We start from the raw sequence: 14,668 nt of genomic DNA on the forward strand, positions 1-14,668 counted from the left end.
AACAATGGGGCCCAAGGACATGTGGGAGCCTCGTGGGCTCAAGAAACAAATGCCACCTCACTGTGGGGAGCGGACCGCTGCCAACCGGGGCCGCTCTACCCTCCAAAATGCCTCCTGGGCCTCGTGGGCTCTACAACCGCATGTATTGTGGGACAACGTGGGAGCGGCCCGCTGCCTCTGGGGCCGCTCTAACACAGGAAAAAGCCCCAATCGTTGGGAGTCCCACTCGGGGGACTCAGACTAGCAAAATGCCCCCGTGGGTGTCCCGCTCTGGGACTGTTAAAAATACTGTGCCCCCAAGGTTGGTGGAGCCTCGCAGGCTCAAAAACAGACTGTGAGAGCCTCGAGGGAGCGGCCCGCTATCCATTGGGGCCGTTTCAAGGGACAGCAAAACCCACCCGAGGCCCTCTCCTTACCGGGCTCTTCCGGGGGGTGGGGGGACAACACAGCGCTCTCCTCTGGTGGCGGCCGCGGGACTCCCTCTCCACTGGAGTCCTTCTCGTTGGCGGGCTGCAGGCTCGAGAGCTCCCGCTCCTCAGGGCTCTCTCTCGCTGGTCCTGGGTTTTGGCTGCGGGGCTCTCCCTTCCAGACGGGAGCCTCGCTGACCGCAGCACTTATCCTCACAGACACGGGGTTCTCCGGTTCACACAGGAGCCCGTCACCTCACTTCCGGCCTCACTTCCATCTTGCGGGCCCGCCCACAGTCAGGCGGCCCGCCCACAGTCAGACGGCCCGCTTGGCTTCCTGCTTTCGGTTTCTTGTCAGGGCATTTCCGGGTCGCGATGGCAGCGGCCCGGCAACGTCTTTGAACACTCCTGGGTTGCAGCAGTGAATTCTTTCTCCTCAATACGGGGTGGGCTCCCGTTAAATAAATAAATAAAACCGGGTGGGCACCTGTTCTTGGGCACAAACTAAGTAGGCAAAGAAGCGGGGTTGGCACCCGCGCCGCAACTCGGCGAACTGGCTCGGCGGAATGCAGGGTGGGCACCTGCCTTGAAGACCAGCAAAAAGGGGGATCCCCACGCGGGGGAATCCCTCTAGGGAGGAATCACCTGCACCAGTGGTGCAACGCGCTATTTGGAGGGGAGGCCAGCACTCCCCAGGAACTGGCAGACCACCCAAGTCCCTCCAGGTCCAGCAAAAGTCTTTTAGCAAGGCAGGGGGGGGGGGCTAAACTGCACCCAGGGGCCAGCTCACAGGGCCCTCCAGGCAGGGAGGCAGTCCCAGTGGCGGTCCTCCTGGCACCCAGCAGCAGCAGCCCTCCTCAAGAAAGGATCCAAGAAGAGAACGTTTTACATGGGGTCACAGCCCCTTCTTATACACAAGATTCCTTTGTCCTCAGGTGCAGGGTGAAGGTAAAACCAGATGCAACTGGTTTTGGAGCACTTTGTTGTGCTCAGCCACCCTTTCCATTCACTGGCCAGGCTAGGGACATTAGACGCACCATAGGGGGTGGAGCTAGCATTGGGTGGGGAAAGCCCAGCCCTATTCAGGTCCCAGGTGCACTCCTCCCCAGCCATCAACATGCAGATCTCCCATTCACCACTGGGGCAGACCCATCCTGACTCTTGGAGCCTGGCACACCAGCCAGCTCCAGCCAATCACAAGCTAGCCAGTCATTTCACCTTTTATACACAGACAGGCCAACTTCTAGAAGTGGCACTTCCACACTAGACACAATCACGCCGCACACATCATCGCACAGCATTTAATCACACGAGACCGCACATACCAAACTAGAGCTTGCACTCCCCACACATCAGGAACTAACATGGCCACATACATTCCCCATGCATTCCTATGGGAGAGCACGCCAATCTCACCACACGCACGCACTTTACCCTGGGACACAGTGGTAAAGTGCGCAGAAACCAAAAATCACTAACACTGGGTCACCATAAAAAGCAAAAAGTTTAGGGGTGAACATGCCAGAAGGGCCAAGTCCAACAAATGCAAATTACATATCACGCTGGCCTATGCCTATATAACCGGGATATACTGCTACACCTATACAATGCAAGTTGAATACCAGGCTGTCCCATGCCTATACAACCCGGATATACTGCCACACCCATACAATGCAAATTCCATATCAGGCTGTCCTAGGCTTATATAACCCGGATATACTGCCACGCCTATACAATGCAAGTAACATCATGCTGGTCTATGCCTATGCCTATATTACCCGGATATACTGCCACACCCATACAAGGCAGGTAGCATATCCAGCTGTCCTATGCCTATATAACCTGGATATACTGCAATGCCTATACAATGCAAGTTGCATATCACGCTGGCCTATGCCTATATAACCCGGATATACTGCCACGCCTGTACAATGCAAGTTTCATACCTGGCTGTCCTATGCCTATATAACCTGGATATACTGCCACGCCTATACAATGAAAGTGGACTACCAGGCTGTCCCATGCCTATATAACCCGGAAATACTGCCACTCCTATACAATGCAAATTACACATCACGCTGGCCTATGCCTATATAACCCGGATATACTACCACGCACACACAATGCAAGTTGCATATCACGCTGGCGTAGGCCTATATATCCAGCTAAATCCATACACCACTATACACCACCAGCTACATCAATTTCAGTTTATTACCTCTGTAATCTGCATGATGCCCAGTGTCCTGCCTGTGTACTTTAAGATACACACCAGACACTCCACTGTCTGTTGTGTCAGGATCGCACCCTGCACCATTTCTGTACACCCTCTGCTCCGTGCCCGACTGTTCCATTCCTGTATAATCAGAAATATGCCCTGAACCATGCCTGCATGCCCTTGTCTCGGTATTAGACTGTTCCATGTCCCTGTAACCAGGATTATGGCAGATGCTTTGACTGTATACCCTCTACTCTGTATCCAGCTGCACTGTGCTTGCCTGTCGAGGATTATAACCTGTACCATGCCTGCCTATCTTCAGCTTCACAGCAGACTCCCCATGCTTGTGTATCCCCAACTCCACATCGCACTGCCCCATGCATGAATAGTCTGAACATTACCCTGCTCTGTGCCTTTAGATTCCCTACTGTGTTCCAGTCAGTCCAGTAGCGCTATAGCGTCAAGAAACCTATATGGTGAACCATGAACGTATGCGCTTTGGAAAATCCCTACATCTATAGTCTGCATGAGATCTTGCACATGCCTGCATTCCCTCTGCCTCGCTTCAATCATTCTGATGCCTGCATAATGTGGAGAAGCCCCTTAAGGTTCTTCTGGCTCCCTGTTTGTAAAACGAGGGCAGAAGCGGGCACTGTGGTGTCCCTGTGCTGGTGGTGGACTCACTTGCTTGGATGCCTCTTGAATGGTGTTCAGGGAATGTTGGGATTTGGCAGATTCTCACACAGTGGAGCAAAAAACGGCGATAACTTGCTCAGTGAGGATTTTTGAGCTCCACTCTATGTGAACGGCATGCTTTCTGCTCTTGGTCAGTGAGCGGCCAGCATTGTTCCTTCGGTCCTAGCTTTAGTGAGTGGTCGGCGGTCTACTTTTTGTACTCAAATGCAAAAACAACAAAGTGATAGATGAAATGCTTGAAATAATCTCAGCCACTGGCAATCACTCGAGCTTCATCCCTGTAGGAGAGTAGGGTCTGCTATCCTATGCTCACCCCAATTTTTGCTTTTTGCTTCACTGGTTTTCGACTTACTGAGGCTGTGGGCCTACTAATCAGACCCCCAGCCTGCTGTTCTCTCTCTAAATTTGTAATACATGTGCTATAGGTACATACCACAATTGGAAATGGACTCCTTGTCAGCCCCTGTACCATGCACTATTGGTGCTCAGGGCATAGGTGCCACCAAGGCCTACCAGGGGCTGAAGCATAGCTTTTGCCACCCCTGGCTGGTTCTTAAATTGACACAACTGGCTGAACACTCAGCTGGGGCAAGTGGGTGTAATCACCCCTTGCTTAGATATAGTATACCTATATCTAAACCTATATCTGGACACATATAAACCTGTGAGTCACTCCTATGGAAGGCCTTATCAATCCTGGAGGCAGAGTGCGTGGTTTTATGTGAGATGGAGCTCTGGCATGAGCTGAGCCTGTCTACAGCTGTCGGGAACAACTCCCTAAGCTGATCCGGGATAATGCCATACCATATACTCTTAAGTGCCTTATAATCCTCGCGGTTATATAGCAACTTTGGTTTGGCTTTATCAAAACATGTCGTGTAAGGTGTCATACGAACTGGAATACTACCCCCTCGCCAGTTCTGGTGACGGGGGTAGTATTCCACCCTTCTAGAGGGAGAAGACATGTTACTTTACTGAAACGCGGTTGATTTAAAATGAGCCTCAGATCCACAAAATGGATGCCTCTGCCACAGACACGGGTCTGGCCTCCTGCTGCTGACCGAAACTCAGCAAATCGTGGCCTTGACAAAGGGTTTCCTGTCGCAGGGCGGTGTCAAACCACCCCAGACAGGAGATGGTGGATTGTAGCAGGGAGGTTTCAAAGAAACCAGACACTGCCTGGGGAGCAAAAGGCTGCCCCTTGCATAATCCGGCCAAACCGGTTCTGGGGCACACCAGCCCCAGTCCCAGCGTGACCTGGATCAAAGGAAAGGGGTGTAACCACCCCCTTCCTGGGTCCCACCAATAGGAGGGGACCTAGCAGGATGTCCAGCCCACCAGATTCGAATAAGAGTGGGAGCAGTGCCAATGCAACTCAGATCATCCTGAAGAAACATAAGAAACGAATTCTGGACCCTTCGACATCCTACTCTACGTAGAAGACTGAAGAATCTCCCTTGTGGTCAAGGAGTGACCACCCTGTGCAAACAGGTACCAACCAGCACCTCGACCCTTGCTTTGTTGCAGTTCCCGCCGGAACTCGAGCGACAGAGATCAAGCTTGCCTGCCTTCCTCCAGCCCGATCCACAGTCCCTGCAGAGCTGAGACCCGTGGAGGCGACCGGAAGCGTGGGGCACGCCATCTTGAAAAGGCCACGAGACGCTGACCGTGCAGCCCACGAGTGAACCTCGAAGCTGTGCACCGGGGTTTGAGAAGCCCCAACCCTGAGCTACACTTGCACCAAAGCTACCCCCTCCACACTCGACGAGTGCTGCGTGGGGCCCTTCTGCTTGTGTTGGCTTGACGCGTTGGCCCGGTCACTTGCCAGCTGGCTTGTGGCCCCTGTGCCGACAAACTTGAAAACGACTTGCTTTTCTGGTTGCTCCAGATCTGCACCAGCTCCTGTGAAAAGGAGCCCCCACTCTGACCCTCCTGGTCCGAGTGAGAAGCAATCTCCCGGTTCCCCGTGGATTGCTTTTTCCAAGTGCTGTTTGCTGCAATCTTGAAGCCGACGGTGCTGACGGCGAGAGCCTGCGTGGGACAGATCGTGACCTGCTCCTGGACGTCGCAGATGCCCCAGAGCCCACGTGACAGCGGAGAGAAGCCTCTCGACAACCATCTGATTGCGCCCGACATTGCCTGGTTCCGTCCTGGTTCCACCCTGGTCACTGCTGAGTGACCCAGACTCTGTCCCCTCTGCTTTCAGATTCATCTCGACTTCGATCCACCCTTGGATCACACCGGACACTTCTGCTTCCCATCGCCTGCAGCTTCTCCAGCTCCAAGCACCAAGAACCTGCGTGTCAAAACCCGACGCCTCTTCGACCCTGTGCACCCACTTCCTGTGGGTGAGGTAACATTGCAACGCCGGTGTCCCTACACTGGTACACACCTCTAGGGTCTGTGTCTTAAGTTTTGTTCCTCTAGGTTCAGCTGAAGTATCTTTAAACTAACTTTGTGTAACTTTTACGCACCATTGACATTGCATTGGTGTAAGCCGCACTTTACGTGCTGCACCCGAATCCCGCGGGCTTCTCCCGACTTCAGCATTGCTAGTCCTGACTGCTCCCAGCGATTCTCTAGGCCTTAAGCCTAACCACTGTTCGATTGGTATCTCTTATACAATTTTTTTAGTATATGGTTTGAGTGGCCACTTGTCCTCATCCATAATTGTGCAACTTTGTATGTTATACTGTGCTTTTGATTTAACGCTTGTGCCCCTTTGCTCATAATGAGTACTGGGGATTAATTTAGAAATAAACACATATATTTTTATAATATATACTTGTGTGGTGTCCTTTCATTTGGTATTACAGGATTGTATGTGGTAAAACAGCTCGCTTAACACGACCTCTTGAGTTAAGCCTTTAAGGCTGCTTAGTCTATGCTACCCTTAAGATAGCTTGTCTAATAAGGTTGACTTACAACCAGACACCATAAGGGATTGTTTGGACTGATACAAGGTGTTTCCAGAATTGGAAACACCACATATCAGGCCAACTTCTCACAATCCCCAATCCATTATTTGTTTGTCCACCGTGCCATCTGAGTTTGGACTCAGCCATATGCAAATCATTCTTGACCCTGCTCCTCATGAAAGCAGACCAGCCTGAACTGCCTGGCCAAGTCTTCACTGAACAGGAACCCAAGCAAACTAGGACCAGTGTCGCCCTAGTTACGGGACTTAAGCCAGGTATATGTGCCACTGGGACAAAGTTATACCTGGCTGAAGATTCCCTAGGTTTGTTGTCTTCCAGTTCAGGGAGGACCCGGCCTAGCAGAAGCTAGAATCAAGCTAGAACTGGCTAGGTTGCTGGTGTTCTGGTTGAGCGAGGGCCTGGCAGTTCGGGCTGGACTCTTACCTTGAAGAAAAGGGGCAAGACTGATTTGCATACGGCTGGGTCCAAACTGAGGTTGCATGATGGGCAAAAAACAATGAATTGGGATGCGGCTCGAGCAGGGCAGAGATTAAGTCAAGTGGTCACCATGTTGTTTTTGCATTTGACTGCTTTTTGGACCAGCTCAAGGAATGGTCAATGTGGTGCTTTCTGCCCTGGCTCATCGAGTGGCAAATGTGCAAATAGTTAAATCAGCTACTCCGGATGTGGTTTCTGCCAAGTGAGCGATGGGTGACAAGCGTTCTATAACTATCTCCCTGAGCAGACAATGATGTGCTTCCCCTCCTGCCTCAGGGAGTGCATGCTCACTGCTCTAGTTAATTGAGCAGTGAGTGATGTGCTGTTCTGCTCAGTGAGTGGAGAATGATGTGCTTCTGGTACTGGGTCTGTGGACGAACAATGATAGTTTACTGTCTTGATTCAGTGAGTGATGGGTGACTTGCTTACAGTACTGGCTCAATGAGTGACAGTTGTGTGCTCTCCCTCTTGGTCAGTAAGTGATGGGTGACATGCTTTCAGTACTGCCTCAATGAGTGACAGTTATGTGCTTTCCCTCCTGGTCAGTGGTGGGTAACCTGCTGTTTCCTCTCTGTCCACAGGTGGACATTTGTGCTGAAGAACTGGGGAACAGTGTGAAGCCCGCTGTGTGTCTATTGGGAGATGTTGATGCTGTCACTAAGCAGGTAACATAGAGACTTTCAGAAGCAATTCTCTGTTCTCAACATGTGCCTATTCACATTCGGTGCATTATTCTGCCATTTGTCATTAGATGTAGCAATGTTATTTGAAAAAATAAATCTTTACTTTTGAGCGTCGACCATAGGCGGGCCCACTTGACATTGACTGGAAGCCCACAGCCCCCAGGGCGTGACTGCCAACATTTTTAGATTCTTTTTCACCCATGGGTGCAGGAGAGTGCAGATACCTGCAGTTTATATTTTTTATTACAATGATGCTGATGCTGAAAGGAAAATGCTACTTGCCACAGTATGCATCTGTTCTTGGCTTGTAGAGCTATAGATCCACATGCTGTGCATAGCTCGCCAACTAGTGTTGGGTCCGGGTGATAGCACTTTGTCCTTCTTCGAAGAAGTCTTTCCAGCCACGAGGTAGATGCCTCCTCCTTTCGGTGATAGTGCGCATGGGCATCAACTCCATCGTTGGATTGTTTTAGCGCAGAGTGTGATGATGGAGTTAGTAAGAGTAGCAAAGGGAGATGTCCATGTATATTGTATCTAAGCAAGATAGGACTACAACAGGTATAGGTAACGGGGGAGGTGGGTGGGCACATGTGACTCTACAGCTCTACATGCCAAGAACAGATACATACTGTGGTAAGTAGCATTTTCTGTTTGAGGCATGTGAGCTGTAGATCACATGCTGTGCGTAGCCTATATAACAGTTATTTCCCAAAGCAGTGGCTAACCTGTAGCTGTTTCAGCTGTTTGAAATAGTGTACGTAAAACTGCTTGGCCCACCCTAGCTGCTTGTCTAGCTAAGACATCTACACAATAGTGTTTTGTAAATGTGTGTGGTGTAGACCATGTTGCAGCTTTGCAAATGTAATCTATGGGTGTATTTCCTAAAAATGCCACAGAGGCCCCTATTGTACGAGTGGAGTACGCTCTGGGGGTATTGTTAATGTGCGTTTTGCTTTAAAATAGCATGTTTAAATGCACTTGACTATCCACCGTGCAATACCTGATTTTGATATAGGATTGCCTTTATGTGGTGGAGCAAAAGCAACCAATAGTAGCTTGGTCTTACGGAAATGTTTTGTCCTTTCAATGTAGTAGAGTAATGCTCTTTTCACATCCAAGGTGTGTAGAGCACACTCTGCCACAGAATCTGGTTGAGGGAAGAACACAGACAACTCAACAGGTTGGTTGATATGAAAGGCAGAAATTACTTTAGGTAGGAACTTTGGGTTGGTCCGAAGAACCACTTTAGTTTGGTGGTAAAAATGGTTCTTCTACGGTTAGTGTCTGGAGCTCACCCACTCTCCTCAGTGATGTGAAAGCTACCTTCCAAGTGATAAATTGCAGTTCACATCTATGCAATGGCTCATAAGGTGGACCCATTAGTCTGGTAAAGACAATGTTGAGATTCCACACTGGAGCAGGTGGAAGTCTTGGGGGAATGATTCTTTTAAGTACCGCCATAAATGCTATAATAGCAGGCACTCTAAAAAGAGACAGATGTTATGCAGCTATTGCAGCAAGATGTAAGAGTATGGATATGTACGCTAAATTAGTACACTGTAGATGTAATTGATGGCAAATGATGTTTTGTATTGAAGCATCAAGCGGGTTAATTTGATTGTTATTACAGTATATCACAAACCGCTTCCACTTTGCTGCATAGCATGCTCTTGTGGTCGGACGCCTAGCCTCTTTGATGATATTCATGCAATATGGCGTAAGATTGAGGTAAAAAAAGTCAAAAGATCAAAGATGAGGGAGTGAAGAGGTAGTGCTAGAGAGCACTATGGTGGATGCACCCTCCTCCATGCAATGGTATTCAGAAAACAAAAAGATCCACCTCTAAGAGGTTCTCTGTGAGCTCAATGATAAGAGGCATACACAGTGTTTGTTAAAATACCCCTCACACACCAAAAGGGCCCTTGGTGTCATGCTTCAACATCGGGAGAACTAGCGCATTATTAGCCTGGTTTCTCCGACACACCACTTTTAATAATACCAGCCTATGACTAATACAAATTTTAAATTTATAAGGCCAGGTATTTTTTAATCTCACCCTACCATTCACCCCTGACCCTACTTCACTCACTCAAAATACACTACACATAGCACTTACAATCTAAAAAGTGCACCAGCGTAGTCACCAGTCGTAGCACGCCCCGTCCCGCTGTTGGGCGGGAAGACCCCGATGATGAAGCATGACACCAAGGGCCCTTTTGGTGTGTGAGGGGTATTTTAACAAACACTGTGTATGCCTCTTATCATTTGGCTCACCGAGAACCTCTTTGAGGTGGATCTTTTTTTTTTCTGAGTAAGATTGAGGTAGCCAAACTCTAAGATTTCAGGTGCCAGATCGCAGGTTTGAGATGACTGGGATGGATGCCTGATGTCTTCCTGGCTCTGAGTGAGGAGGTTGGGAGTAAGATGAAGTTTTTAGTGAGGAACTACTGATAACTCCAACAGTGTTGTGAACCAGGGTTGACGGGCCCATGTGGGATCAACCAGGATAAGTGTCAGGGACTGCTGTCTGAGCTTCCGAACCACTTATGGAATGAGTGAGAGAGGTAGAAAAGCTTAAGCAAATATCCCAAACCAGTTCATCCATAGTGCATTGCCTTTGGACAATGGGTGTGGATACCTGGATGCAAAGCTTGGGCATTTAGTGTTTAGGTGTGTGGCGAACAGATCTATCTCTGTGAAGCCCCAAATTTGGAAGAATGGGAGGAGAACCTGAGGGTGGAGTTCCATTCGTGGATCTGTTGTCGTTGACGACTGAGCAGATCTGCAATCTGGTTGTTGACTCCTGGAAGGTGTTCACAAGGAGATACATTTTGTGACTTTTAGCACATCTCCAGATGGTCTGAGCTAGTTGTGACAGCTGGAGAGTCTGTCCCCCCCTGTTCTTGTATGTAGTACATGCTGTCATGTTATCTGTGCGAATTAGGACAGATTTGCCTACTAGATGAAGTTGAAACGCTTTGAGAGCTAGAAACATCGCTAGCAGCTCTAGATGGTTTATGTGGAGCTGCTTTTGTAGCAGAGTCCACATGCCCTGAATGATAGGTTATTAGAGATGAGCTCCCCAGCCAGTGAGCGAGGCATCTGCTGTTAGCACTATGTGTGGAACTGGGTCGATGAAGGGCCGCCCTTTTAAAAGGTTTTGTGTATTCCACCACTGCAGAGAGCGATGGTTGCAGCCGTCCACCAACACTAGATCTGATAACCGACCCCTGGGCCTGGTTCCACTGATGTGCTTAACATTCCTGGAGGGGAAGCATTTGAAGTCTTGCATAAGGGACGATTAGGATGCAAGACTCCATCATTCCTGCATGAACACTCGAACTGGTAATGTGTGTTGGGACCGAAACTGAAAGATTAGAGTCTGCATGTTGCGGATTCTGGCTGGGATGGGACATGCTAGAGTTATTGAGTGTTTATTATGGCTCCTAGATACACCTGTATGTTGGATGGTTGTTGTTAGAAATGGGGGGTCTCTGGTTGTCAATGGCTGGCGCCAATGTCCAAATAGGGACCCATCTTCCTAAGTCAGGGCAAGAGGGCTACCCCGTTTTGATAACCCCTGCTCAACCCGGTGGTAACGTAGCACAAGCAGTTAGGCCTATCTCAGAGGCAGTATGTGAAGCTTTTATGACCATGCACAATAAGGCAGTAACAACACCACAAAAGGACACCACTCAAGTAGGTATAGAAAAATAGTATCTTTATCTAAGGTTTAACTCAAGACTCTCAAAGCGTTTTAACAAGCCACAATGCACGTAAATCAGAAGGGACTTAAGAAGGCACTAAGTTATCCACCAGAATGTGGCGCTGACTGAGTTCAAGGCTGGGGCCTACGAGACCCATTGTGCACCAGGTACCTGCGGTTCGAAGTGGATACACCACGCAGCTTCTCGAAGAAGCGGAGACGGGGACAGGCGGACTCCCAGTGACCACATGTCTTGGCTGAAGTGGTCCGCAGCATGCACCCCCAATGATTCGGGCACTCTGGGACAAGCAGGCTCTCAGCGACAGCAGCACGTGGCTGCCGGGGCTGGTGGTGGCGATGACTCGCGTCGTGCAGCTCTGTGGTGGACTCGCGGCGGCTCTCTGTTATCTGGTATGGCCCACAGGACAAATCACGATGAGGCAAAGTTGGCAAAGGTGTGGGCACTCAGCGGCAGCAGCTCTCTCTTAGCTGCGGTGGCCCACGGGACAAATCACAGTGATGCAAAGTTGGTAAAGGTGCAGGCTCTTAGCTGCGGCGGCGCACGGGACGATAGCGACAATCTTTGACAATGGGGAACAAGATGCGGGCACACAGCGGCGGCAGCTCCCTTATCTGCGACAGCCCACAGGACAAATCACGATGATGCAAAGTTGGCCAAGGGTGCGGGCACTCAGCGGCAGCAGCTCTCTTAGCTGCGGCGGCCCACAGGACAAAGGATGATATCGACCAGGCTGGCACAACGGTGGGCACTCAGTGGCAACAGCTCTCTCTAAGCTGTGGCGGCCCACTCAGATTCAGCAAACGTTCCGAAGGTTCAAATTAAGGCGGGCTCTCAGCGGCAGCAACTCTCTTAGCTGCAGCGGCCCACCCAGATTCAGCAAAGGTTCTGAAGGTTCAAATTAAGCTGGGCTCTCAACTGCAGCAGCTTTCTCTTAGCTGCAGCGGTCAACACAGATCCAGCGTAGGTTCTGAAGGTTCAAATTAAGGCGGGCTCTCAGCGGTGGCAGCGCTCTCTTAGCTGCAGCGGCCCACACAGACTCAGCAAAGGGCTACCAGTCCCGGTCCTCACAGTAGAACTAGAGGCTCCGAATTACTCGACGGAGGCCTCCCCTGCAAAAAGAATTAATCACACAGGAATGCCAACGGCTGATGGGGTGAAGTCTAATGTCCCTGAGACTTCAGCAGGAGGCGCTATCGTTTCAGGCCCTTGGGTAGTTTCTTCAGCAAGCTTAGTGAAAGTATCAAAGTCCTTTCCTCTGTTTATTCAGACAGAGTTTCGTCTCGACATCCAGAAGGACCACCCGGAAAAGGTTTCATCGCAGCGTTGTATACCTAAAAAGTCCTAGTTCTCTAAAGTCACGAATCACTGAATCCAGCCAGAACCAGTTCGGTGGGGTCAGGAGCACTTGTTTTATGAGGTGACATCCTGCCCTTTCAGAATGAGGGGGGCTGCTATCAGACGCCCAGTGGGAGGTGGAGCCATCATTCACCTTGCCAGGCATGGCCCTGCTCAGATCAAAGAGTCACCCCTCCCCACGCTCTGCATGCCAATCTCTCTCTCTCCAGCCAGGTCTGACCCAGTTGGCCCTGCTGCTCCAAAACCAGACGTCCAATACACATACTAGCAAAGCCTACAGGAAAGCTTAGGCAAGAAAATACCTCATTTCCAGAAGAGGCATTTTCGAACACTGTATTTTCTAAATGGTCCTTATAAAAAGGTGTATCTCACTGTCCTGAGCTTAAACATATCAAATTCGAATTTCCTATCAGGTTCCTGGGGTCAGATTGGATTATGGAAGGTAATCCTCAGCCTGCCCATTCCGGCCTATGAGAACGGATAGCTTCACAATAGTAAACGGTGAAATGGAGGGTAGCTCGCTATTAGAACATGCTACTCAGACCTAGCATTATGGTTATCCCAATTCATACAGTCATCTTTACACAGGGAGCATTCGCGCTGTGGCACTGATTAGCAGTGGCACAGTGCCCAGAGCATCTAAATCCAGCCAACATAAAAGATAGGCAGCGAAAAGAGGAAGGGAGACCCACGCCAATGATGCCAGGTCTAACAGTTGTACATGACTTGGTCAGGTTTACGGTGAACCCAAGGTTGTGGAGTAGTTGTTTTTTGAGTGTGGCGTAGGCAGCTTTGTTGCGAGCTGGCTTTTATGTGCCAATTGTCTAGGTATCGGAAGATGTGAATGTGCTCTCTTCGTAAAAAAGCTGCAACTATTGCCAAGCACTTTGTGAAAACCCTGGGTGCGGTAGTTACTGCGAATGGGAGGACCTTCAATTGATAATGCTGGCCTCTACCACAAACCTGAGGTATTTGCGGTGAGCAGGGTGTATGGAAATAGACGTCCTTTAAGACCAGAGTGGATAGAAAGTCGCCTTGTTGAAATAGTAGGAGTACTTGCTGGAGTGTGACCATGTGAAAGTAGTTCGACTGAATGTATAGATTTAGTCTAGTATAGGCCTGAGAGAGCTGTCTTCTTTGGGAATTAAGAAGTACTGGGCGTATACCCCGGTCCCTTGGTATTGTAAGGGGACCGGCTCTATAGCATGTTTTTCCAAAATAGAGAGAACCTCTTGCCTTAGGAGGGTGATACGTTCTTGTGACATTGTATGTGATGTTGGAGGAATATTTGTGGGAATGTCTGTAAGCTCTAGGCAGTAACTATTTTGGATAATTTGTAGTACCCACTTGTCTGAGGTGATTGAATTCCAGACAAGTAGGAATTGAGAGAGACGTCCCCCGACAGGAGTGGAATGATCGGGGGTAACGAAGGAAGTCATTGTTTGTTTGCAAGGAAGTGCATGTGGAGTTGTTTCCTCTAAAATAGCCTCTTGATGAGGGCGATTGGTTGTTACCCTTGTAAGAGGAGGAGGGAGTTTTTGCAGATACATTTTTGTAGCCACCTTTGTAAAAGGAGCGACGAAAGGAACCCCTATTTGTAGATAACTGCAAAGCCCCCATGGACTTTACGACCTCCGTGTCTTTTTTCATTTTCTCCAGCGAGGTATCAACTGCTGGGCCAAGGAGATGCTCCTTGCCAAACGGTTGATTGAGAATGGAGGTTTGCACCTCAGGCATGAATCCTGAGATTCTCAACCAAGCATGCATGCATAGTAGTACGCTAGTGTTTACTGCACGAGCTGCCGTGTAATCCTGTGGGTCAGGTGATAGTGGTGTATTTGTTGGTGTGATGAGTAAGTTAGGATCAGTGGGGGAAGGAGGTGGAATGTAAGGTGGAGAAGGGTTAGTACCCACACTTATCCTTTTGAGAGGAATGCGGTAATCCTCTGGCTGGTCTATTTTCTTTTTGGAAGGGTGGCATGGATATGACCCATATCTGGATTTATCACCAGCTTTTTCTGTTTCGGACCCGAAGGGAGGGCAATGGGCCGAGGCTCTTTAGACGGAGTGTCTTTGTCTTTACTCGCCGGTTTCAGGCGTCGAAGGTTTCGGCTCCGAACCTTTCGTGCCGAAGGTGGCTTCTTCGGTAACGATGGGATTGTCA

At 49.6% G+C, this 14,668-nt stretch overlaps 1 protein-coding gene across 1 annotated transcript in view; it reads left to right on the forward strand.

The window, feature by feature from the left end:
- HACL1 (2-hydroxyacyl-CoA lyase 1) overlaps positions 1 to 14,668 on the forward strand; it is a 148,474-nt gene that overhangs the window by 95,669 nt on the left and 38,137 nt on the right. The window contains exon 11 of the mRNA XM_086942194.1: positions 7,319 to 7,402. Coding sequence (XP_086798320.1) covers positions 7,319 to 7,402 — 84 coding nt within the window. The remainder of the gene's footprint in view (positions 1 to 7,318; positions 7,403 to 14,668) is intronic.

Source organism: Lissotriton vulgaris, chromosome 10 (assembly GCF_964263255.1).
Source record: "Lissotriton vulgaris chromosome 10, aLisVul1.2, whole genome shotgun sequence".
Classification (NCBI taxonomy): Eukaryota; Metazoa; Chordata; class Amphibia; order Caudata; family Salamandridae; genus Lissotriton; species Lissotriton vulgaris.